The 26,885-nt window shown below is 39.3% G+C and overlaps 1 protein-coding gene across 1 annotated transcript in view; it reads right to left on the bottom strand.

The window, feature by feature from the left end:
• Positions 1-26,885, bottom strand: part of KIF26A (kinesin family member 26A) — a 96,470-nt gene that overhangs the window by 12,002 nt on the left and 57,583 nt on the right. The window contains exons 5-10 of the mRNA XM_052693820.1: positions 16,607-16,790; positions 3,756-3,965; positions 1,836-1,929; positions 1,091-1,353; positions 659-842; positions 234-393 (exon numbers count right to left, since the gene is read on the bottom strand). Coding sequence (XP_052549780.1) covers positions 234-393; positions 659-842; positions 1,091-1,353; positions 1,836-1,929; positions 3,756-3,965; positions 16,607-16,790 — 1,095 coding nt within the window. The remainder of the gene's footprint in view (positions 1-233; positions 394-658; positions 843-1,090; positions 1,354-1,835; positions 1,930-3,755; positions 3,966-16,606; positions 16,791-26,885) is intronic.

Here is a 26,885-nt window from a genome sequence, read left to right as displayed (position 1 = left end):
CAAATCAAGCATATACCAATATCCATACAATTTCTGATCACTTTAAGAACATCATGTTGGTAGATAAACATATGTATGTATCTAACACATAAGTAATATTAAGACACATCCCTCTCTGACAGAACTTCCTTTAATTTCATCTTAGGCAGAGTAAATTGCGTATGCTTATGCAATTCATTGCTCAGGTAACACCAGCCACAAATTTAAGCTAATGCATGCAATAATTGACTTACTTATACGGCACGTGTTTAGCACCATTAATTAAGGCCAAAATTACATTGCCCAAGGCAGAGAGAGACAAACACAGAGAGCCTCCTCCATCTCGGCTCTTGCTCAGCACTTTTTCACAGCTTCCTAGATCAATGAGATGCAAACGGCTGCGTCCTCCAGACACTAAAACAAAAAGGGAAAAACAGTTGTACGTTATGTGCCTGTATGGGCTCCAGCCAGACTGGGTATTCAAAACTTATTCAAATGAAGAAAATAATTAGCATAGGCTAATGACCAAATTAAATATTAATAGCAAGAAAAAAGCTACTGAAGTTGTAGGTGGACTGACTTGAGGGTTCACTTCACTTTTTCAAGTTTATTGCCAATTACTGTTAAGCTAACCCAAACCCAAGTCATTTAAAAATTAAGAATATGTGAAGATTCATACTTCCTCCTTTGCCACTTTTCTCCATGCGATATTGATATATATGAAGAGTAAAGAGCATGTGTGAATTCCTCCTATCTTCTTCCTCACATTCAGGTCTGCTGGTACTTCTGGCAGCAATTGCAGCGTCAAGGAAAAAGGCAGCCTTCTCTGCTGTCGGAGCTCTTAGCTCACTTTGGTTTTGAAGCTGGAATACAGACAGTAAAATGTCTAATTAGCAGAGGAGCTTTTATTTTTTTGCTTTCTGAATTAGCTAAATCTCTTGAGAACTAAAAGAAACAAATCTGTACATCCTGGGAGCATGACTTAACAGATTAAAAGCAATTTATTTTTTTTAACCATCTTAAAAGTTGTCATAATTGCCGTCAAATGAAAGAAAATAAAAAGTAGAAGAAATTCAGACTCAGAAAGTCTATGTTGGGATATCCACTATACCTGGGTTCCACATATTGGATCTTCTCTTAGATAAACTCCAGGAGACTGGCCATCCTGAAGGCTGCCAGTGGCCACTTCAGCTAACAAATCCTTAAGGTTTTCATCTTTGCCACTGATCTCCACAGCAGATACTCTAATAGAGAAACGAGTCCCAGTTTTTTCTTTACGTTCATTGATTAATTTGAAGAGCCAAGAAATTGCACAGGGGATGATACCAAGGCTTTGTGTGGAACTATCTTTCCCAATCATCGTAAAAGATTTTCCTAGAATGAAAGGACAAACGTGAACTTAATCCACCTTTCTTGTAAAAGACAGTTTCTCTACATATCACCGTTGCACATTATATGCAATGCCACGTGCTGCACAGATAACAGAGAATAACAAATGCAAAAAATGCCAAGTACTTAATTATTAATCCATTACTATTTATTCAATTAGTTTTGCCTTTTTTGTAACTCTGACCTACAGCAAATTAGATCTTAAAAACATCTCTGATCTTTTGATTTTCATCACAATGCACCTATATAAAAACTTGCTCTTGAATAAGCTAATCTGATGTTACATTTTACCTTTTCAAATTAAAACTTACAATCCCAGTGTAGAAATAAACCACGATAAGTTTGCAAAGCTAATTAAAAAGAAATTCTAATCTATTCATATACTCCAGGTTTATTGTTCCAGGAGCTGACAGCATGTAATTACCAGACTGACATAGTAATTAACTGTAACGAATTTGGGAGCTCACCAAGCTTGACGTGACCAAAGCAAAATATGCAACCATCTGCACCATTCACAACAGACTGTATTACTTCTGCTACCGTTCCAGAGCATACCTCCGCCTGAAAGAAAGATTGGAGACAAATAAGTAGAAGAGAATATACCGCTATGTTTTTCACAACTCTTCCGTATGAAATGACTCAATATTTTTATATTCTTCCCGTTTTTATGGCATCCGTCCTATTATTTCAGTAACTATGCTATCTTAAAAAAAGCAACAACAAAAAACCTGCTACTACAGCCTAAAATAGTTTTCAATTCTATTAAACCAATTTTCTTGGAATATTGATTCTATGACTAATGTACCAAACTGAATGCTATCCAACCAGGCTTCCTGCTGGTATAATAGCTTCACCAAGGCTATTCAGCAATAGTAGCAACTCCACTAAAATTAAGCTACTCAGGAGTGCTCACAGGAATTAAAAAGACATTCATACTGGAGAAAATGCATTAAGATCCCTGAATAAGATTTCATAGTATCACATTTTCCTTTTCCAAGGAAAACAGTATCATCAATAACTTGCTAAAATACCTGAGTGTACTAAAACCTGCATATCCACATCAATGAAGGTTTCAAATATATGGCATGATGATGTATTATGTACAGCAACTGTGCGGGGTGGTGGAGGCAGGGAAAGGTTTAAATACGTAACTACAGTGAATGATAAAGCTGTTCGTAGCTTCTTGGCAGTGAGCTTGCCTTGAGGAATGATGTCTGCACAGAAGTTGGGTGGGCTGGCCAACATCACCAAGAAACACAAGTGGTGCACTACAAGCACCTGAAAGTGCCTAGACCAAACCAGGGGGCAGGATCCACAGGATTGTGTCAAAACCAGCACAGCAGCTGGCTGTGATCAGCCACCTTGCAGGAGAGGCTGACCACAGGCGTTTCAGTATCTGTAGACAAAGCCATTTCCAGTTCTAGACCAATGTTGACATTACAGTTGCAAATCTCTGCAGAAAGACACAGTTTGGGTTTATGCAGGATCTCAACACCAGACTGGTGTACTGGTGTAGTTACCATTGCAGTAGGAGTGGAGCTGTGTAGGACATATTCTCCATCTTCAGTGCTGGCTAGAACTTAGATTTCACGGATACTTTTGTATCTCTACTTTGGAACCCAAAAAGTCAATAACATCCTAGGAGAAGATATGAGTGTGGAATTCTGAGCTATATCTCAATATCTTTTGTCAGCATTAGTATATCTTTATCACCTTTAATATTTTGTGTTTTATTTTCTTTCAATAAAATCTAACTTTAATAATCACTCTCTGACAACAAAAGTCCTGTCAGATACTCACCATGCCATCTACATATCAGATTTAATGTCGGGGGCTACTACTGTAGAAATAGAGCCTTTTGCAGGGCATGAGAGGCACACACTATTAGCACCACCATCAAGATAAAATATTCGGTCAAGAACGTAGGATAAGCAAACTAGAAAAGGTGATGAAAACATAAAAGCTCCCTTACTACTTCTTCAGTATAGCAGTACCATGAAGTTAGCTGTATCTCTTCTCCTAACAGCAGCATTTAGCACTTAACATTAAGTACATGGTCATTACCCACTGAAAGCAGTGGGGAAGGAGATTCTTTGTGACATCAAATGGGTTAAAACTTAACTGGATGGAAAAGTGAGTGAAAGACGCAGCCAATTTGAAGCTAACAAGAGAAAATGCACAAAGATAATTCAGTCAGCAAATCCATTTCCCTTTATTTTACGTCTTGGCTAAACTGGAAGTGTCTGTCTATTAATTACTGTTGTATGTGGCTTTTTTTTCCAAGCGTTAGGCAACTCATTCAAATAAAATTCCATAGAAACAGCAAGTACTCTAAAGGCAAATGAAATGCAAAAGACTCAGGAAATTTACACAAGTGACTTCATTACCTGTGAAGCATCCTGTGGGAAAACTGCATCAAAGGCAAACATCTTTGGGACAGCAACAATACCTCTTCTGTGACCTCCATTGGAAGGCCCACTTGCCGCTGGATCATAAAGCGTGATTTGCTTTTTTCGAGGATCTACCTTTAGGAAGGACATGGATTCGGATGTTTCATGTGCTCCTTGAGAGGGACAAATTCTTACCATCACTTTCACCTGCAAATATTCAGAAGAAAGTGACAACTTTATTTCCAAGCTAGAGATAAACACATGCATAGCATTCCTCCCTGATGCGCTCCCCCCTCCCAAGACATGATCATTTGTATTACTTAGGTGTGTCAGGACAACCGTGGGACAAAACCAGAGCCAGATTTTTCAGGCTGGTTTCCACCTGGGGGGTTTTCATTAAATTAGCTTTCAAAGGTGCACTTTGTCCCTTCTGATGACACTTCCAGTTTCAAAGTTTCAATTTCCAAATATCTGATCTGCAGGTATAATCCACTGTAGGTGTAATACCATGCCTAAAGAAAACAAAACCTTGCTCTCCTACCTTTTATGTGCTTAATGTGACCAAAAGTACAGCCTGAACCATTCCAAAAATCCATCTGAATAATTCAAAGCTGAGAGAGCTAGCACATTCAAGCTGAGCTGAATCTGGAAAGTCTCAATTTCTTTTTCACATTACTGTAATAAACAGGTGTCTCTCTTATAGCTTTCCCAGGCAGACACCTTTATGCTGTTATTGCTAGGCAGTGTGGTGGTTAGATGAAGATTTAACGGCAGTCTCAAAGAAGGGAAGAAAAAAAAATACAAACATTAAAAGCTTGAAAAGAAACTACTCACAAAGTACATTTTTACTCCTACATACTGCATTTTAAGGCAGCACTTTCAGACTTGGCTGTGATTTTCCCAGCAGTTCATGGAAGCCAAGTGACCTAGTCTCACTGAAGTTCAGCAAAGGCTGCACACCTGCTTCTCCTGGGCTTCCTGGAAGTCATACTCTTATTTTGAAAAGCCATGAAATACTGCCTCACACCTATATACAACCATTTATTCTTACAAAACGCTCCCAGGTCAGAACCAATGTATTTTACACACCTGGCACTGTAGTAAATGACTATTACAGGAGCAATGTCACTCAGCTGATCATCAATTCTGCTCTGACCAGAAGATCAAACTTAAAGGAAAGCTATTCTTGGCCAGAGTAACTCTCCCTGGCCAATATAAAGAGCTTCAAGAACAAGCTGAACAACAGTATTACACACTCTTCTAGCTAACAAATGACTTTCCCAGCAGCAGTGGGACACCTGGTTTTGCTGGGTGAAGAGTCTCCACAGCTGTAATGCACCAGCCAGCTGAGCTAGAACACACACCTATGCTCTCCAAAGCACCCATAGGGACCTGTACATTCCATAATACAACTACTGATCCAAACAAAATACTCACTCCTCCTTCTATAGCACTTGCATTCAATTTGGATGGAGAGTGAAAAAGATAGCAACTTCTCTGCTGCAAATCCAGCACATGATCCCTCCAAACAGAGAGCGCAGAAGTCATTTGCTGATTTAATGCTCAGCTCTAGGCCTGTGCTGGATGTTGCATTGGAAGATGGGTTGGAAAGTATGCATATCTAATAAAGAAAGAGCCTCCTTTCCAGTAACTTGCTTTTGCTAAATTTAATCTTAAAACTGTCAAAGCAATTTGGGTTTAAGAGCCTGAGAATATTCTAAGTCATGAGATTACTATTTCATTAAAATGGTGTGCTTTTATGTTACTGCCACATTCTCTTTGTCTTTGCAAAAAAAAAAAAAAAAAAGCAGTTTGAAGTCACCACCTCCCCATCAGTCCTGCATCCTGAAAAATAATGGCAAAGGAGGACCTGAAGTTGAAAACAAACTTCAGCATAGCATGGTCGGGAAATGTTGCCTTCCTCAGCACTACAAGGAACAGACCCCCAGGGCAGGCTGAGCCATCCTCTAGGACTGCCATTCATACCTGACAAGGTGAGAAGGTAACAGCATATACCCCTGGCACCTGGCACACACAAATGAAATGTAGTGCCCAGACCAGGAAGAATCATAACGGACAAGTGAGCACAGCACTAAGCACCACACAAACCATCCCTGCCTTCATTAAGAACAGCTAATTTGATGACTTTCATCTCAGTCCTTAACTGTTCCATTTCTCCATCTCCTCCATTCTGTGGCAGCTGAGGTGCACGCAGGCACCACCTGCACAGCCATGCAGGTGACTGAGTGTCATCACAAAGTATTCTCAGAAAGCAGCTATAAAAGCTTTTTCCCCCAACATTTTTTTCTAACAAAGAGTTTAAGAAACAATTAACCCCTCCATAAGCACTGCAGGAGGCAAAGACAGCAGCAAACTCTTCCACCTATTCACTCAAGCAATCCCCTCTTCTTTTCCTTTCACTTACACTGCTGTGAATATGAAAATATTGTCCCTTTTATACAGATATAAATATAAAAATGCAGTGCCGGAACATAATTGAACCTCAGAACAAATGAAACAGCTGTTTCAAAAGCAAAGTGCATCAGAGGTGACAGACTCAAGGCTGCTTCCCTATAAAAGCTCCATGGAGGCAGTTTTGTGTATTAGCCTCTTAGCCCAACCTTGACATGCAACTGAAACACCCAGAAAATAACCACCCTACGGAAAAAGAGAAAAACATATATATGTATGTATTTACAGAAGACACAAATGCCCACCTCAGGGTCATTAGATTAAAAAAAATCTTAAAATATACATTATTTTCAAAGAATTTTCCTAAACAGTACTTTCTTTTTTTTCTTATACTTACTACTAGATTATACCAGCCAGAGCTTGGATACAAGGAAAATTGTATTCCTCCTGACCCAAACAGCAAGTTTCCTCCATCAGTGTTCCTCCCTCTAACAAAAAGATGGCTAAGTCCCAGAAAAACAGTGCGTGTCAAATCAGCTTTTTGAGACCAGCAGAAAGACACCAAAATCTCTTCCATAATGGATCAGATTCCAACTCCTAACAACCTTCAATGGTCATATTCATCTTTACAGCAAAAGTTTCCAAGAGAAATGTAACTAGACAGCACAGGGCAATATCTGCACGGCACTCAAATGTGGGCTTTTTTTTTTTTGCTTATGAAATGAATGACAAGAATTAAATGCAATAACATTAATTTCAGGCCCACTCAGGATTACATCCTCTGTTGGCAGATGTTCAGCAGTATGGCCTCTTCTGATGCACAGATCCAACTGCAGCAGTACCAGCTGCTGGTAATACTTGCATGAAGCAAAGAAACAACAAGAGGAGGAACTTAAAGAACAAACGAAGAAACAGAAAATTAAGATAAGTTGGAAAGAAAAAAAAAATAAATAGGAGAGTTAAAAGTAATGCCAACAGAGGGAGAGCACCAAAAGAAAAGAAAAAAGGAAAAGCAATAAGCAATACAAATAAGGTGATCCCAGAAGAGTCAACTCAGAATGAGACCATCTCTGCCTCAGCTGCTTGTAGACTCCATAAAGAGAGCTAAAATGGCAAATGCTTCCTGTGACAAGGATGAATCTCCTTGCTATAAATGGGAATTCTTAGTAACTTGTTGCACTGTTCTTTTCTTTCTTCTCCAGTGTCACACAAAGATGTAGAATAAGGAAATGAATTACAGGCGAAAGCTTATAACCATGAAGGATGCAAGAATTTTTACATACACATTCACAGAGATACCAAATATTGCTGAGACTCAGTAATTAACTGACTCTAATCCTGGGGGTTTTGTATGCCGGGGTTAACACCCAATTAGACTTTCCAGACTTATGTTTCCACAGGAACTAGGAGGTCAGCAGAACTGCTGAAGGAAATCCTATTAAAATCAAAAGTGTTTGGGAAAAGAAGATGGCAAACATCCTGAATATGCAGCTAATAAATAAATGAGCACAGAATTTGGAAAAGCCCTGGGAGCAAGTGGCATAGGGTCACAAGTCCACCCACTCAACACAACAATGGGTATAATGTAAACTGTCACTGGCAAGAAAGATTCATAACAATCAAGGTCCTTTTTTTATGTTTTTGGTGTTTTTTTTTTTTAATTAAATTTATTTTCTTACAGTGGAAGTTAGTGCTCTGAAAGCACACACCTGCAAACCAGAACTCCTTTTCTCCAGCCATGGGGCATACCCAGTAGGTGGATACTGAAGCATAAAAGCAAACATCACAATACTGTTTTATGCATATATAAAGAATTTTAAGTGAGACAAGCTGGCAAAAGGCAGATTTATGAAGAAGAAAAACATCTTGTTCACATGTCAGAGGAAGGAAAAAAAAACCCTTATGTGAGGTACAATGGCTATGACTAAGACCCATACAGGTTTTTTTTAGAAATATCTGATGAGACCACTACAGAACTACAGAACCTGTTAAACACTCAAATATCAGTAGTCTGTGGGAACCCTAACCCAAAGCTCTAGACTTTGACATTTTTGACCATTTTGAAAGTTAAATATAATGCATATTTAACAATTCTGACCTAAACACTGAATCTCCTCAGAAGTTGAGAACAATGCAACCTGGCTAGCACCACTCTTTCTCCTCTTGCAGGCCATCACTACTGTCTACCCCATTTCACACCTAACAGTCACCAGAGACCTTTTGCCCTCTTCCCACGTTGTTCCCATGCTGAGACCTCCAGGAGCAACAGCCCCACACATCCTCTTCACATGAGCTGGTGACCTCCAGACTTCACATAAGGTACCAGATGGAATTAAGAGAGCAGGATGAGGGAGTGACAGCAACCTAAGTAGCAGTCTGGCTGCAGGACAGGTCAAGATAGCGCAAGACATCAAGGATACATCAGTGTCAAAGAACAGGTTTGGGAAAAGCAAAAGACAGATCAAGAAACCGTGAAAACCAAATTTCAAGGCAACTCTCTGACAGCAAGACATGAATGTGAGACTGATGGCCAGAGGCAAGCTAGCAGTCTTTTCTAATACATCCCATATATTTTGGATATGCTGAACTGAATGGAGATGCAGCAAAGCCATGCACCAGTGAACATGCAACTCCTTGAAGACCAGTGAGGCAAGCGTCATCTCAGGAGAAATCACATCCAAGGCTGAAGAGCCAGTGATAGCAGAGAGAATGACACAAACCTACACAATTTTAGACAGAAACAGCCAAGAGACTCAGACAGTCAGGTTCACACTGATTATTACCCTGTAATCAAGAAAGGTGGAAGGGCTATCAACATTGATACCAGAGGAAGGGGAAGGACTATCACACCTGAAACAAAGAAATAGGAGTATTTGGATTCCATCCCTAATACTACCGTAGTCTCCTACAATATTGTTTCAGATAATGTTTACAAAAATTGCAGCATATATCATCAAGTTGATCCTTCATCTTTCAGTGAAGCAAAGGATGCCAAATAATCTACAGAGTTTAATTTGGGGCAGGCATGTAGACAGAAAAAATCTCTACTAATTCACCAAGTAATTATCATACTCCATGGCATTTTGAATGCTGAGGAAATTAAGACCCTGACCCAGCCAAGTATGTTAACAGAGGCATAACTGTAACATATGGTGCTTCCTTTGAAATCAATGGATGTACAGTGTTCATGTGTTCATGGTGATGCTTTGTTATCATTTGATGCATATACAGTTAAGTTTCAAATCAAACAGAACAAGAAGGAAAAAAAGCAGAAGGAATGTATTAAAAGGATGTAAGATTTTAAAATACATGGGCTCAAGCCTTTTTTATTTTTCATTTTGTTAAAATAAGCTCCCTGACTTTATCTCTCTGTGATCTGGGAAAGTGCTGGCACTGTACTGGAATCCAAAAATGCTGATTGTATTCTAGATTGCAAGACTATCATAATCCCTAAATGAACAAGCAATTTGGTCTTTAGCAATAAATGCCATTATATCAAATTTGAATGGTCACTAAATATTCCCTGGAAACACACATCTTTGACAGGCATCACACAGCCAGGAAGTTAATCTTGTCCGATGTTCACAAAATGGCGTATAACAGCAGGTTAATTAAATAACTGTGTTTAGACATCATCCACCATTCTGAATTAAGATTTCTCAGCAAGAAATTACAAAGAATTCACATTCAGTTGAATAAAGGCCATTTGCCAATGAAATCACTTGTTTCTCCACTACAGTCTAAATCGAATTAGAAAAGTCTTAGTTCAGAGCCAATATTTTTCATGGATTTAATTGTACCTGACAGATATATAACCCTTGCTAAATTGGTAGTTCTTACAAGCCTTTCACTTGCTGCCACTACCGATGGATGGCAAATTTATATGCAAAATTGCTATGCTAGCATAGACCATTTAGCTCCCCTGGGAGAACCTTAAAAAAAAAAAAATCACTTCTGTATTGTAGTCTATTAAAGAAGAATTGATTCTCCACTCCCAGGAGACAGGAAGAAAATTATTTTATTTTTAAAAGGTAAAAGCAAAATAGAAGAAACTGTGTATTTTAATCTAATTTTTCACGTTTTTGTTTAAGTAGTTCAGTGCATTTCAGCAGGGAGGTACATACTTTTTACTGTATAGGGCTACACATGTGGATTGAAAAGTACTTAGTACGATATGTGATTTATATCAGAAATAACACTCTAGTCATTAGGAAGCAAGCAGCAATAAAGATGACAAAATTAAGTACCTATTTGTTATCTGTCATCAAACCATCGTAAGAACCAGTGAATGGGACTTGCAGCACACTTAAGAAAACCCTGCATGATCAGTAAATCATATTAGCAGTACATAAGCTTTGGCTTGGTAAAGCATAAAAGAAAGTAGATGTCTAAAACACATAAATGGAGACCAATATGTCAGATATTTCTGTTGGACAGGTATATACAATTCAGGTTCTCTGTAAAAGCTCCCCTTCTATTGTCTCACATAGGAGGCTTCAGTCATTCTAACATAAAAAAAAAAGAAAGGATCCTTGAAAGAGACAAGCACTTAAAGTTGCTGTTGTAAGTGATGCGGTATTATAAAGAATGGGCTGAATAGAACTCCAGAAAAAACATTATGCATGAAAAAGGCTTCCTACCATGCTGAAGAAAAATAGCAAATTAGAATGCTACACAGCAGCCACTGTAAAAAGGATGTCTTTTTTAATATCACAATATGATAAATTACCTTAAGTAGCACATTAATGTCAGAAATCGAGCACAATCTAACTTCTTTCCAGTGACAGTATTAAATGGCTTTCAGACGTCTTTCCTACTATTCTGACATTAAATTTAATAACACCCAGAGAGACCACAAAAATGATTCAGTTACAAGAATCATAGTGTATTGGATCATTGCCTTTTAAGTAGGATTCAGATAAATGATTCGGACTCTGATGTTTTTTGCACGTTCAAGTGAAAGGTATGAAATTTGTATTGTAACATCTATTGGTAGTGAACAAAATTCCTTTTATATTTAGCTTATATTGACAATGGGAGTTTGATCATTGTTGATCATATAAAACACGTCTCAGACAGACTTACAACTCCAGATTAATTTTATTTTTAAACTTTTTACTGCTTGGTGTTTGTTCCTAAATACTGAAAACCCTCCAAGCAGCCATAAGAGTGCATAACCTTTTGCACTCTTAGCAAGGAAAAGCAAACGTAAGGTATAATTAAAGATTTGTATCGAAGGATAAATCCACACACCACTGCTGAATTTATGATAATAGATAATCTGGTATTCATGAAATGTAAAAGAAGTTAATACGATATTTACAACCAACCTTCCAAGACATTACTTGAAACAATGAGAAATTATAAATAGAAATTGCAAAAGATATGTACATACAGAACCTCTGCTGTAGTAAGTCACTACAATATTCAATCTCTGTGAAAGCCACAAAGTTCCATTTCACCACAGCAGAACTACATGATATGCATGGAGATGATGATGTTAGATAAGAACAAATTTAAACCTTGGGTTCACACGATCAGTAATTGAGTTCAAGTGCAAGAATGGGCCATACAGTCTTTTCACATTCCTGCCCCCTCCAGCAGTTCTGGCAATACACAGCCTTTGCTGAGCTGATGCTCAGTTCAGTGAGTTCCTTAGATTCAACTGCCCTCTACCCCAGTTCAGAATAACTCTTACTCGTTTGTTTAACTTTGAAACCAATTGAAAAGGACTTAATGCATAGGGAATCCCTCCACTGAACCTGTGCTTTGGCTATAGCAAAGTTTATTTGATACGATAAGCAAATATTCACCACAGTGCAGCTCTGAAAGTGAAAATCAAATAAGGAACTTAAAACTCCAGGTACAGATGTTAACGTTTGGTGAGGCCTTTTATGCTCTCCAGAGGTTTAGGTCCAGGTCTAGGTCTGCTGGCAGCAGAGCACAATGTTAGTGTTTCTGCATGTAGTGGTATCAGATCCAGCAACAGAAACAGCTCACCTCTGAGGGTCCTTTGGAGACATAAAGAGGGGGAGTACGGAAAACCATTATGCTTCCTTAGTTCTTACCATCCTTTGTTAAATTTCTTATAAGTTAATATATCAGGGAAGAAAGTCAGTAAAGAGAACAGTGAGTGGCTGTTCAAATACATGATCATGTCTTCATATTAAACTTTCAGAGACCCCGTTACAACTAAAGATGCTTATTCTTGCCTCCTGAACAGTGAAATACGGCATTTCTTCAGAAGCTCAGATTCACAATAACAAAAATAATGCTGCAGTTTCCATGACGGCTGGTCATGACTGATTTATTTACAATTTAGCATTTGTGCATCCAGAGTTAGAGCTGCTTTTCCAATATACGTTTCCTTGTGTTAGTTACTATTTAAAGTTCATCTGCCTCCTTATCCTCCCAGTAATCTCAGCACAATGAGATCTTTTCACAAGTTCTCACTGTCAGTTGTAGCTTTGGCTAGCTTGAATAGGTAGCTTCACCACCTTACACAAACCATTTAGGAAGACAACAAACAGCATGGGCGTCCATTTGACACTGTGGTCAGCTCTGCTCCAGCGCTGAATCTAACCCCGTTTCCTATCAGCTATTAAGCCACTAGAGAATACATGACAGTTTAGGGTTTTCTGAGAAATCTAGGTCAGGGCACTTGTCGAAAGCTTTTTCAAAACCCAAATACACTCATTCAACCAGATCACTCCATTCAAATGCTAGCTGACTCTTCTGTAGAGGTCTAACGTCTGTGTTCCACCCATAAAAGCCCCATCAACTGATCTCTATTATATTGTATTAATCCCTCCTTGCTAATTTTGATCTTTATTATTGTTTCAATAACCAGGCAACTTTGCCTGGCCTGAGAATCAGCCTTGCTATGTTTCCAAAGAAACATAGAAACATGTCTGGAGAGCATTTTTCTCTTCTACCTTCAAAGTGATGTCATATTTTCTACGCTCTCTTCCTATGTATCTTCCAAATGCATTGCACTGAATATCAGATTAGAGATAATACTGAACAATGATGGAGGGACTAATTAAAAATGACTACAGATAGGGAAATATATAGGAGCCCAAAACGGACATTGTTAAATGTTTCAACATTGACTTAAACAGATACTTTGCTCTAAGCTTTCAAGAGAATTACAACAGAAATTAGACTACCTAGCATGTGTCAGAACAGATTAACAGTTACTCTGTGCAGGATCCTGGCCTTGTTCACTAGCTCCCTCTTAATATAAAGGGTATTTCCCCATAGTGACGTATCATTCACCACTTCAACTTTTTATGAAGGGAGCTGTGCTGTTCCCAGTGATCTATCACTGACGCTTGATGGGTTTGTTCCTACATTTTTCATTCTCACGTAACATATGCATTACCCCTTAAATGTTATCTCTTCAGCCCCCTTCACAATACAAAAAGTTGTATTGCTGCACGGTATTCTGTCATATTCTGAAAGAAGCCATGTGACAAAAGGGACATTAGAACTTGTCAAGACACTTGTGCTCAGAGGAATCAGCCCCTTGAAAAGAGTAAGGACTGGTCCTTAAGGGGTCATTCTCAGGTTAGTAAAGTTAAGTAAGGCAGCCATCAATACTGCTGCATTCTCACCTACCAGCACGAAAGCTGTCCTCCACATCAAAAATAACCATGAAAGACAAAACAGCAGCAAGGGGGCGGTGAAAAAGGAAAACATTGCCTCAACAGCTGCCTAACCCACTGTAATTACACAGTAATAACAGGGCCAGGCACATTGCTGACCTGGAAACAATCACACAAACCAAAGAAAAAGCCAGCCACAGCCACAGCTGTTGCAGTAGGAAAAACTGACTCCAGAATCCAGCACTGCTTCTATCCACGTGTACTTACTATTGGACAGGCTGCAAGAAAAGTGTGAGGAAAGAGACAATCGGGAGGAGTGTAAAGTGAAAAGCTGTTAGAAGAGGAGGGACCAGGAGGTAACAGGATCACAGCACATCTGCCAGCATTTGCAGATTTGTGCAAATCGCTCTCTCAGTTGCAATGATACTCAAAGTGAGAAAGAATGGTAGTTACTTTATTCTTATCATCACCGTAAGGAGATACTAGGCTGGATAAATCTTGATTAACAGAAACTGGTTAAGAGGAAAATACAACAGAGAAGGTAACCACTACAACAATGAACTAAATGTTACCAAAAGTGACTTGGCATTGTTCTAAAAAGGTGAAACTCAGTATTCAGTGCTAAAGAACTGAATGTTCTACATAGTACTGAAATTTTCCTTAGACCATAACATCTAGGAATTAGAATAAATGACATTTCATTTCTGCTGTTTTTGTTTTGGTTTGTTTTAAAAAAAAAAAAAAAAGAACCTACATTGTTGAGTTACAATTTATAGATTTGCAAAAAAATGAATAGGTTAAGTGGGTTTAAGATGTATTGCACATTTTAAACTATGAGTTAGAGAAGATGTCTTATTACCTTAATTTTTGAGGAGCATTAAAACTAGGAAATAGCACATCCCATCACCATTTTCATACTCTTCAGTCTTAACTCACATATAAAAGATGCTATTAGCAGAGTTCTTATTTCCAGCACTGCACAAGGGCTTTCCAAATGTTGGTCAAGTACATGATGAAAAGTCCACAGCTGGAATCTTGGGCCCAAACACTACTTTCAATAATATTTTCACCCAACCGCTACACAACAGAGGGTCAAACACCAGCTTGTTGATCCAATAAAATCTGAGAATTCTTTGGTGCAATCTGCCAGACAAGACAGAAATACAAGCCACACTGCCAGCATGTGCTCTCTCTCCCTCTCTCTCTCTCTCTATATATATATATACACACCCTGGAACATGTGGTCTATCTACATTTTCCATCAGTGAAATATATATTCCATGCTCATGCATGAAGAGAAGCTCATGCAGTTTAGCAGGTGAGCACAGCTCTGGTCTGTGGGTCGGTGCAAGGTCCTGCCTTGAGCTGCTGCATAGTGGTAGCCCTTTGAAAGACATTTCCTCTGCTCCCGATTAAAAAGATTGGTAGACCACATGACCTAAGGCATGATTTCCTACCATCTGGGATCGTTCACTTGATGTTTAGACTGCTGATCTGTTTGAAGACGTCAGCTAAACCAGAGTTTTCTGCAAGGCACAAGTCATGCTGATAAGCTCCACTGACCACCCTCAAAGCGTAAGAGAAAAGCTGCACACAGCTGTAGGTGTGCGAGTGTGGTGAGGTACAGAGACAGTTCTTTGAGCTATCAGCACAGGGAGGTGTAAGCACACTTTAAAGGTCTTCCTAAGCCCAAAGAGCCTCAGAAATGCAATGCTCCACATCGCTTCTCATGCCACAGCTAAGTGCTAAGCCTCAGGGAAAACAGCCAGGCTCTAATGGGCTCTGCTAAAACATAAGCATAGAATGGACAAACTCCTGACAAACTCTTCTTCCACCTCAGAATCTCTACTGAGTCACATTTCCTGCATTCCACCATTTAATACTGTATCATTTTTCTAACACATTTTTAAAACAGGAGCAGAAACCACACTCTCATGTATACGTTTGCACATGCTTAAAGATAACCCCAATTACTGCTTTGTTTTCTATTTATCACAAGCTCACCAGCTTAAGAGAATACAGAGTATGCTCTGAGAGTAACAGCATATCAAATACAAGAACTTAGGCTGATAATCTCTCTACATTAATGCTGATTCTTACAGTTAGTCAAGGTGCTATTTGAGCTTTCTTATACACATTAAATATTTCAATTCTATCTTCAAACACCAATCGCTTGTAACTTATTTACATAAGTATTTGGACTGTGATTAAACTGCTATAAATATAAATAAAGCTCTAAGTAATTAGGTTGTATTTTAATTAATTTTAAATAAAATTAGCACAAATATTACAGTTTGAAAGGTGCTAGATTTCCCAAGCTGGAGATACATCTATTTCTCTCTAGCCACTTGACCTCCACAGTTACTCCTAGCTTACACTGATATGCGAAGCAGAGGAAAACCAAGCACTTGTGGCTATCTCCTTTACTCGCTGCAAACAGACAGCATCAGCAGCTAAGCCTTGCTGGTAACAAAGAGACTGCTTCTGCCAAAGGTGACACCTGCACGTGTACTGGTGCACACCAAAAATGTAAAAAAAAAAATTATTTTCTTGCTTTAAGAGAGGAAAGGACAAAATAACCTTTGTCAGTATTGTTGTCAGTGATGTTAGCTAGTTTCAGCAAAGCCAAAATTTTGCTCTGAGGCTGCAAACATTCTCTAAAGACAACAAATGATAACAGCTCTCAGGCATATTCAGACTGATGGTGTGTACCTCTCTCACTCAAGACCATTCCCTTGAGCCTATCCAACCCTGTCCAAGGCTGTAAACTTCCAGCCCCATTAAAATTGATCTGGACGTCTATTTTAAAAAATTGAAATCCAAAGTTACCTTTCCAATGCCAGGGTTGTCCTTGATTTTGGACACAGCTCTCAGAAGGCATGGTGGTGCTGGGGGAGGACAGAGCTGCAGGATGCCACTAAAGTTAGTGGCATAAATAGAGAAGTCGTGTGTGTGTGGCAGGGGTGGATGGTATTTCTTTCTCTTCGAAGACAGGTTAAGCTTCTGTGCTGCTCTGTATAAAATAGCGAGAAAGGACATGTTACTAGGTGTTAATGGCAATCTTGACCAGACAAACAGATGTTCATTGTCATCATTGCCTGTTTTAACAAATCAAGTCATTGCATTCTAATCTGATTCAATAAGGACAAAACATCAGGGGACTAATAAAAGTAAACGTGGGTAGAAAAATTATGACTGAACTATTCAGTTATTTTCTCCCTCAGTAGAGTTTCAACTATAACCTAACCTTCCTCTCCTCCCCCGACAGCTTGACAGCTGAACCCTAAAATGCTAAAATCTCATTAATGTAATAAAAAGTTGAAATAATCCCCTTGTCACTGTAAAGACCAGATGGATTTTGCTAGTGATAACATTATAGAAGCAGTGCTTTGTACACCAGAAATTACTCAAGACACAGAATGACACTTCAAGTCAGCTAAGCCTAGATCCTATCTTGTTGGCTGCACTGAAAATCCTCAGATAACAGAAAATTTCCTTCAAGAAAGATTGGCTTCTTCCTCCTCAATTCCATTTTTCCCCACATTAAAAGGGAAAGCTATTAGAGAGACAAGCTTTAATGCTTAAAATGATAATGATCCTGCTTTTGAAATGCAGAATTTGAAAACATAAAAGATGAAGGAAAAATTAAAACATACAATTAAAATTGTAACATTCTTCCTTGTAATTAAGAATAGCAACAGAACCAGTTTTTATGCTATTCCCCACCAGCAAAACCAAACAGTAAAGCAAAAAAAAAACAAAAACAAAACAAAACCAGAAACTCAACTCTGCATCAAAATCCGCATGGGAAAAAACACCCCACAGAGCTATGTAGAACACATATCTGCATAAGTGAGTACACAGCAGGTAACCAGCTGTGGCTGTGAGGGTGAAACCTCAGCTCCGCCAAAGCCAAGAAGCATTTTGCCACTCGAACATGAGTGATGAACCTTAAGACTGTCTGTAGATAGACAGCCTTCAGGAACGTGTCATAGAAGAATCCAACACGCTATCTTCTATTATAACTTCGAATGACTGTTAAGTCTGTAAAGGCACAAAGTGTTACACTACCAGTATCTGTGGGTGATCTGAGACCAAGCTACTTCAGTACAACTGTTCATAGCAGTTTGTACTGATACCAACAGTTTTTCCAGGGGTAGCAAAGCACTGTTCTGGTGCATGTTTGTGATATAAAGGCCTGTCACTTTGGGTAAATTAGTTTACAAGTATAAGGAGACTTCTTGTGGTCATATACAACAGCTACTTTATATTTTCATCATGACTTTCAGGCCAGGATCTCAAAGTACTTTTCAGCAAGAATGAGCTGGCATCAATCTCTGAAGTATTATAAGCAACAGACACATGGAAAAACTAAGGGAGTGCTATGCTGTCATCCTCAACTCAGGGTAAAACTAGACTTCTAACTTTTCCATGAATCTAGTGATGATTCAGCCTCAGGTTCCACCATCTTAATAAGCTGATCTCTGAAGGAAATTCTTCCTTTGCTTCTATTTATAGTGGGTCAGGAGCAAAACAGAACACTCAGAGCAGGAGGGCTGCACAGTCTCTTTCAGCAACTGTTGATGCTAACTACTGTTAGCATCAAGTGAGTAGCAGTTCAAAGACCTGGCCCAAGGATCAAAATTACTCACTTGGGTCAGGGTCACAGCTAAGAACAAGAATTACAGACCTCCAGACTTCCTAGCTCAATGTTCTACATTGCCTAACATGTAAGTTAAACTCCTGGACCCTTTTCTTCATCAGCATCAAGAGAGAAGCACACAGGGTGTCTACATTTCTCCCTCTAAAAATATGGCAATATTTAGAAGAAAACAGAGTCATGTGATGAAAAGATAAGACTCTAGTTCCAAACTCTGAGCCAGAACCCAGTGTCTTGTGAGAAACAAGCTGGATTCTTGCCTCTGAGCAAAGAAACAGTTTTTGAGTCCTGCTGCACCCGGAGACCAGCAGGAACTGTGTCCCATGGTGAAGGAAAACACTGCAAGCATGAATTTACACAGAACTTCAGGTTTTCAGTGGAAATGAGAACTGATTTAACTGCCTAAATCCCAAAAGTTGTGATAATATCTTTTTCAGTATGAAAACATACGCCTGAAACAAGATGCCAGGAAAATAGTTGCACAACTTCACTGGGGTTGCAGCTGCACACTAAAACTATAATGCCTCCTAAATACGCAGCTTTATTGCACAGAAAAGTCTATCTAGCCATTTGTGCTCTCATTTTGGAACTCAAGATAATAATTATCCTCCCTCTCCAAGTAACAGTTAACAGTTCTGGTTATTATTTAATCATCGTGTTGATTAATATGAAAGGTAGCATTTATTTCCTTGTTTACATGCTATGATCCCTTGTTGAAATGATAAAACCTCCTCAAGAGAATGTCTTCAAAGTAGAATCAAGATATGCATTACATCCTGATGAAATAATTATTCCTTCAGTATATCTGGCTGAAGGAGCTCCTCTGGGAAAAGTACGTGAAAGAGAATGGGATACAAAGAACAAATTTGCTCAGTAGTTATTTATTCAAGCACCTAACAAAGTGCTAACCACCAGTAAATGCACCCACAAAGGCCAAGCTAAGCAGCACTTAACATATAAACAAAAAAATAAAAAAATCAGCTTTAATGAAGTATAACATCTCTCAACATTTTTCAGTAACACAGTTTTGGACCATTATAAAAAGCAGGTAGAAGATACCAAACCCACTAACAGCTGTCTTAACTTCCCCAGGACAGACCACCTTTCAAACTGATTTACTCCTAGCAATATCCACACTTTATAGACTTTCACAGTACAAAGTACGGTGCCATATGCTAGCTAAAGCAATTAACTGCTAGAGTGCTGATAACTCCTTTTCCTATGAGTTTGAAGTATCCCAACGTGCTGAGAAATTTGGCAAAGGGACTGCAGATGTCCATGTAGGATAGCAGGAAACTGAGAAAGCAGAGGAACTGGAGTAGTTGTTGTAGAAAATAATCGGTGCTTTGACAGGCAACAGGCCAACTGCACCAATAATTATATATTTAAAAAGTATCTCATCTCAGGTAGCCGAGCACAAAGCTTAATTGTAACCTCAATGTGTTTACTTGACATCAAAATGAGATTTTATTTCTGGAACAGGAACATCACAGACATCTTGCACAAGCAGTATCAATCAGCTTGTTGGGTTGGTTTGTTTTCTTTTCTCTCTGAAGGGGAAAACGTATGGAGTTAAGAATTGAGCAATTGAGGAAAACAAAATATAACTAATTCTAGACTTTGAATACAGATGTAAGCAGCTGTCATCCTCAGCTCTTCCATAAAGCATAGCTCTTTAACTGCTACAAAATCCAGCTGGGCAGCAGCGTTCATATGATGTGCTTGGGCCGCTGGACTGGTCCAGGCAAGGAGAACCACAGAAGGGCTCATCAATCTTTCTGCACTTCTTACAACACCAGAATATACTTGGTGGTATCCCAGCCAAGTACTCATTAGACCAAAATATAGGCTGCATTGGTTTGGATGCAGGCCCAACCAAATGAAACAAAATCCAACTACACAAAACTCCTCACTTCAGTAAAATTCACAAGAATATGTACTCCTGGACCACTTCTGAGATGCCATGAAGATACTGGATTTCCTGCAGTCCTCATTCAACAACCCATTAGTGAATTTACACCTGAGTTTCTAGTCCTTTTTTTCCAACATACCATTTCTCCAGCAGAATCTGCTCCATGACAACAGGGAAGGCCAACCTCTAATAAACTGTGCCCTTTTCCTCCACCACCAGAAAGGCTGAAACTGGGATCATACCAAACCACTTTCTGCAGGTGCTGTGCCTATCTCCTCTCAATTTGTATCTTTCCCTGAATTTTAATCTCTCAGACAAGGTTCTTAAATTCATCTTCACCACCACAGTGGACTGCCTGGACTTCTACAGTATCAGATACTTTTTCCTCAAAGGGAAAACTATAACTTCTAAAGAATACAGTGCAAAACTTAAGTGTTAGACTAATTTGTTTTCCTGGGTAATTTCCAAGTATTTCTTCAGAACTTTGACACTTGCATACTTTCCACCTACCTTTGGTTTTACCCATTCAACTTCAAACACTCATCTATGGAGCACTCTTGCAAGGGAAGCTAAGCTCCACTGTTATGCCTCTCTTCCAATTAAAGCTCCAGAGACACGTGCATATATTATTTTTATCTCTAGCTGTGAGATCTACTGCCTGCATTTTGCTTAACTCTTTCCATCTCTAATAGAAGATGTCTTTTAAGATGCTCTGGAGAGTTCTTTTCTCATAGCTAGGTGTCATGGTAGAAAATAAAACTAATATATGGCACATGCAGGAGCATTCAAATATCAAATGACAAGGGACAGTCTCTAACCTGTTCTTTCCCCTCCAACACAATTTACAGATTACTAGATTTTTCTGCCATGCATGGATGAGACCAGAGAGAAAAAGCACAGCCAGATCAATTACAAAATTCTCAGCATCTAGGGAACGTGTGTATGCAGCAATGGCAGCTACAAAGCCTGACCAGTAAAATAAAATAATACAATTTTTTATTTTATATTCTTTTTATGTAGTTAGCATGACATTTCAGATACTCTTTTGTACTGCAAGCTACTTCTACATTACATTCACTACACACGTTCTGCACATTATAGCTGTGAAAGTAAACAGCGCAATTTAAATCCCTAAAGAACAGTGTTCCATCTAGGTATAATTTCTCTATGAAACAGAAAACTAGAATTTAAGCTTTTATAATGATGCAAAATTGCAAAGTTCCACAAAATGCTATCCTAACATTTACTAAGCTTCACAAGGAAAAGTGATGCAAAATATAGTCTGGGACACATACTAGAAACGAGTCAAGTGAGACAGATGCAGAGGACGTAATGAGACAAGGTGGGTTTGCAGACAAACCCACACAAGTCAGATTAAGCTCCACTGAAAAAATAATAAAAGAAAACTTCTTCACATTCATTTGCAGCATGAGCCATTATGTATTAACATAGTTGTAGCATCCTTAGCCAGCCTTATCACTGTCATTCAGATTATGACATTTTTTTTAGGGTTTTACCAAGCAAATCATGGCCAAAGTAGTGCACGGTCTATGTCTCAAATATCCTGAGCTTTGGAGTTTACTTAAAAGTCCACAGCAAACCTTGACAGATATCTCAAGACTCAGCTTTATCCCGATACGGAACCTTCTGCACAGCTTGCAGAATTCTGAATGCAGGTTTACCCTGGGTCTCAGTCTTTACCCTTAAGAAGGATCCTTCTGAACTTTCCCAGCTCCCAGCCCAACACAGTCATTGCCCCTCATCACATAACCAAAGCCTTTCCCACTGCAAACCAACTCCAAAGGAAGCAGTGGGAAAGTCCCAGTCTGTCATTGTATCTGCAGTTCCAGTTATTGTTTCCTTAATTACTTGTCAATACAGACAACAAATAGACGGATGTCCTACAATACACCCTCCAGCATTCCGTCCCGAGCCTTCCGCAATTAACAGAATAAACTTGGTTGGCATTATCACTTTTATTATTACTATTACTGTTTGATTTGTGATTCTAAAATTAGACAGACAGCACAATGAAACAATACAGTCACTGCCCAAAACACCATACAAACTCAGAAATAAGCAATGTATCAGGTTCTACTACCACCATTTAATGTGGAAAATAAAACTGGTTTGGAAAGAGACATTTTAAAACAGGAAGTGGGAAATGTCTAAATCTGCCAACTAAGGATTTGGAGAAAAAAAAAAAAAGTCACCATCTGTATTTCTGCAATAAATTTTGCCCAAGGCATCTCTTATGAAGTATGAATTACAATCTGAGATTATGTCCTGTTCTTCCCCCTGGAACAACATTACTGGCTTTCCGTGATGCATACTTAGTTTCAGGAGCATGTGCTGACTTTCCTCCCTTCAACATCATTATACGTTAAAAGCACCAAACCTTTGTTTGCTTAGCCATCCCAGCACTGCTGTTCAGAAACACTGCCAGGAGGAACAATAATTGTTCTTTATTTCACTAGTTTACCTTCCTCAACAAATAAATAATTTGGATTACAATGCACAGCCTCAAACAATGGCATGTTTATAATGGGTGACAGAAATAAATTTCAATAGAAAAACATCATTCTAAAACATTCCAAAATGTCAAACTCCATCTAATACTGTGGCAATATTACCAAGCCAACATTACGAAAGAAAGTATCTTCAACATGGGATTAAGTTCAAGCCTTGCACCTTGCACATAGCATAAATTCAGGCTTGAATTTCAGCTTCTCGCTTTGAGTGACCTCAGTGTTCTCTTACTATCTCTTATTAAAATCTGAAAGGCAGAAATAACATACATCAGCTACACTGACATATTAGGAACATTACCTTCTACATTTTCCAATGGATGAATTCTACCTAATGTATTTCCATTATACATTTGCCCAAGTTGTTCTTAGAAACTTCAGGGAAAGCAAGTCACAGCCTCCAGAGGCAGTCAGTTCTAGCTTTTAGCTATTCTTGCTGTTAGAAAATTCACACCTCGTGTCTCTCTCATAAATCTGCCCTGTAATTTACGTTCTTTATCCCTCCCCATCTCCCCAGAAGACATGCAGAGGAGCTTATTTCATTCTGCTGCAGCAGCTGTTACCTGTATGAAGACTGCAAGCATCCCTCAGCCTTCTCCTTTCCAGACAAAAACAGTCCCAGTTCTTCCAACCTCTTACAGACCAAGTTCCTTTGATTTCTGAACACCCTCGTTGCTCTCCCCCTACTCTGTTCACATTTTCATTACCTACAGAATCAAGGCCTGATGAACAGGTGTGCAATAGCCAAGATACCCCTGAAATCAGGCACCTCACTCGAGGACCAGACAGAGCCACTCTCTGCCAGATTCAGAAAGACCTCTGGGAGAATGACAGGTTAAAATAAACCTGCAGACTACAGCTGACACCCAAAGAGCTTTCCCATGGTGTACAGACCCAAGAGATGATACATTTTCTCAGCTGCACATTACTACTTAAAGAGAAGCAGCCAACCAAGCGATTTCCAAACAAGAATCCAAGAAGGAATTCTCATAGCTCTTCTCTGTAATTTTTTCCAAAATTTAAGTAACACAAAAGGGCAGCATTTGCTGACTTTTACACTCCAATTGTTTTTTTCCACTCTCCCAAAACAGTTGTTTCTGAGCTGACTGTCACAAAATTGTTAAGAGTGATGTCAGATCTGTATTCTTCTCAGTATGCAGATTTAAGACACTTCTTTGGCCAAGGAATGTTGCTTCAACAGCCAGGACCAAGGATCAAGAATGGACTGATTTATACACAGCAGGGTAGCAGCTAGGCACTGCAGCCTGCCACGTACCATTTCCAGCTCTGCTCTCTAATGATGTTAAACAAAGCAGGAGCAGTTGCACACAGTGCTGTACTTCTATGCTCACTGTTTACAGTTGTGCCATATGACAAACTGCTGAAAACCCATGTAGGTTAATCTTTATGTAAGCAAGACTGTCAACACCTAATATAGAAATACACCAGCTTCTGGGTCGCAGACAACATAGATGCTCCGTATTGAAAACACAGCTACCTGACTGCCAGCAGTGTTGTCTCGCTCTATTTCAGGAACTGAGCTAAAGGAGGCAGAACCACATCAATCTAAGCACACACCTTAGGCAAAAACAGTTGGATTTATTTGCCAGCAGGACACAAACTCTTGAAACAGGTTGAGAAAAACTAAATTTTAGTCTCATTTGTATTCTATCAAGAAAAAGTAATAAAACCACTTTTAAAACTAAAAAGTAATGGAACAGAAACAATGGTGCTAACTAGCCATTCATTATTAAAGTAATTACTTTAATAGATCATTTAACATTTTGCTCTGCAATACCAGCTCCCGATATACAGAAGGAAGCCAGCATTAAAATGACTTATCAGGCAATTCATTATTTTTGTTACAAAGGATATTGCACTCCACACTATTCATCAAAAACAATCTGGTATGAAAAGCAAAAACATTCTGCTCATTCATGCTGCTCCCAGGAAAGAACAGGCACGTCTGTGATTGAAAAGGATGAGAGATAAAATGCAGGACATGGCTAACATGGGGGACATCTGAAGAACAGGCGGGGCTGAACAAGGGCCCCCCAATGCAAGATTTTCTCATTTCTGGTCACTTCCAACTGTAAAGACTCCATTAACTCTGGGGGTGGTTATATTTTTAGGTTACCTTCCTCCATCCCAGCACACTGACCCCACAGACATACCTTTCTCATCACCTTCAGCTCCCTCTGTTCCACATATCAGTGCACATTTAAAAAATCCACGGAGGGTCAGTCCTTTCTTCACCCAGGTTTTATTTCAGATACTTAGTCAAAGGCTTGACATCTACACTGACAAGCAAATAACTTTTTTTTTCTTTTTTTTTTCTTTTTTTTTTGGGGGGGGCGGGGGAGGAAGGAGAAGGGGTATTTACTTATACCTAGTGCTACAGAGTTAAATGCACTGTATTAAATGATACAGTGGAAATCACCAAAGTCTTATGCCCACACAATGAGCATTTTTAAACAAAGGAGAGACATACAAGCTTAAAGTCCAGCATTTCTGTGATTTGTTTAACTGACATCAGTCCTGAAGCAATATGTCTCAGAGACACAGTGGGCTGAAACTGCAGCACCATTTAAAATAGCACTTAGCAGGAAAATATAAGACATGTCTTTTCATATAGTTGCAGATAGAGAAATTTGTCTTTTTCTGACCAGAAAATACTAACTTCAAAGTTCAGGAGAAACAAGGAACTACTGAAGTCCAGCTTGAGATTCATTATCAAGGAATATTTTAAACCTCATTCTGGACTTCAACTAACTTCCCTAATAACTTCTAGATTAGATTCATTTTATGCTGATTAACTTCCACTGAGTCATTTCCTTATATTCAAAACTCCATAGGGCACTGCTTCTTGATAAGTGAAGCAAATCTAAGAGCAATGGGCAGAAAAGCACTAATGCTGAGCAACGTACTGGCTGAGCTTGGAAGCATCATGCCAAAAGAATCATCATACAATCATCATGGAATTGTTTGAGTTGGAAGGAACATTTAAAGGCCATTTACTCCAACCCCCCTGCACTGAACAGGGACACCCACAGGCTCCATCAGAGCCCTGTCCAGCCTGACCTTGGCTGTCCCCAGGGATGGGACCCCCACCAGCTCCCTGAGCAACCTGTGACAATGGATCACCACCCTTATTATAAAAATACTTTCCTTATATCCAGTTTAAATCACTCCTCTTTTAATTTGAAACCATTTCCCCTTGTCCTATCAGAACAGACCCTGCTAAAGAGTCTGTCCCCTTTTTTCTTACAGCCCCTCTTCAGATACCAAAATGCTCTCAGCTCTCCCCAGAGCCTTCTCTTCTCCAAGGTGAAAAGCCCCAACTTTTCCAGCCTGTTCTCACAGGGGAGGTGTTCCATCCCCAGGATCATTTTTGCAGTCCTCCTCCAGACAGGCTCCAGCAGGTCCATATCCCTCCTGTACTGAGGACTCCACAACTGTACACAGTATTCCAGATGAGGTCTCACAGTGCAGAGCAGAGGGGCAGGATCCCCTCCCACACCCTGTTGGCCATGCTTCTTTTCATGCAGCCCAGGATACATTCAGCTTTCCAGGCTGCAAGGGCACACTGCTGACTCACGTCCACCTTGCCATCCACTATTATCCCCAGGTCCTTTTCAGCAGGGCTGTGCTTTAATCTTTCATTTCCCAGGCTGCACTGATAGTGGAAGTTACCACAACCCAGGTGCAAAACCTTGCACTTGGAAACACCCTCCAGCATTCAACAGGAAGGATGAGGAAGGATTTGAAATCTTGCAGTCGGTCAAGCTCCGCAATTGTAGTGCTGGTGCTTTATTTTGCCTTGACATTTCATTTTTGTTACAAACGGTAATGCAAAGCATTTCATTTTGCCACTAGCACAAGCAAGCAAAGCAGTTGAGCTCAGAACACAGCCAGCGTCAGCTGAAAATGCACACACCCTACAAACTGCATACAACACTCAGTAAACTGAGTGTCAGAGTGACTGCAAATCACCCACGAGAGCTAAAT

The sequence above is a fragment of the Tympanuchus pallidicinctus genome, unplaced genomic scaffold (genome assembly GCF_026119805.1).
Source record: "Tympanuchus pallidicinctus isolate F22 unplaced genomic scaffold, pur_lepc_1.0 scaffold3, whole genome shotgun sequence".
NCBI classification, from domain to species: Eukaryota; Metazoa; Chordata; class Aves; order Galliformes; family Phasianidae; genus Tympanuchus; species Tympanuchus pallidicinctus.
Note: the sequence above shows the minus strand (reverse complement) of the source record. Positions and strands in the feature narration are given on the sequence as shown.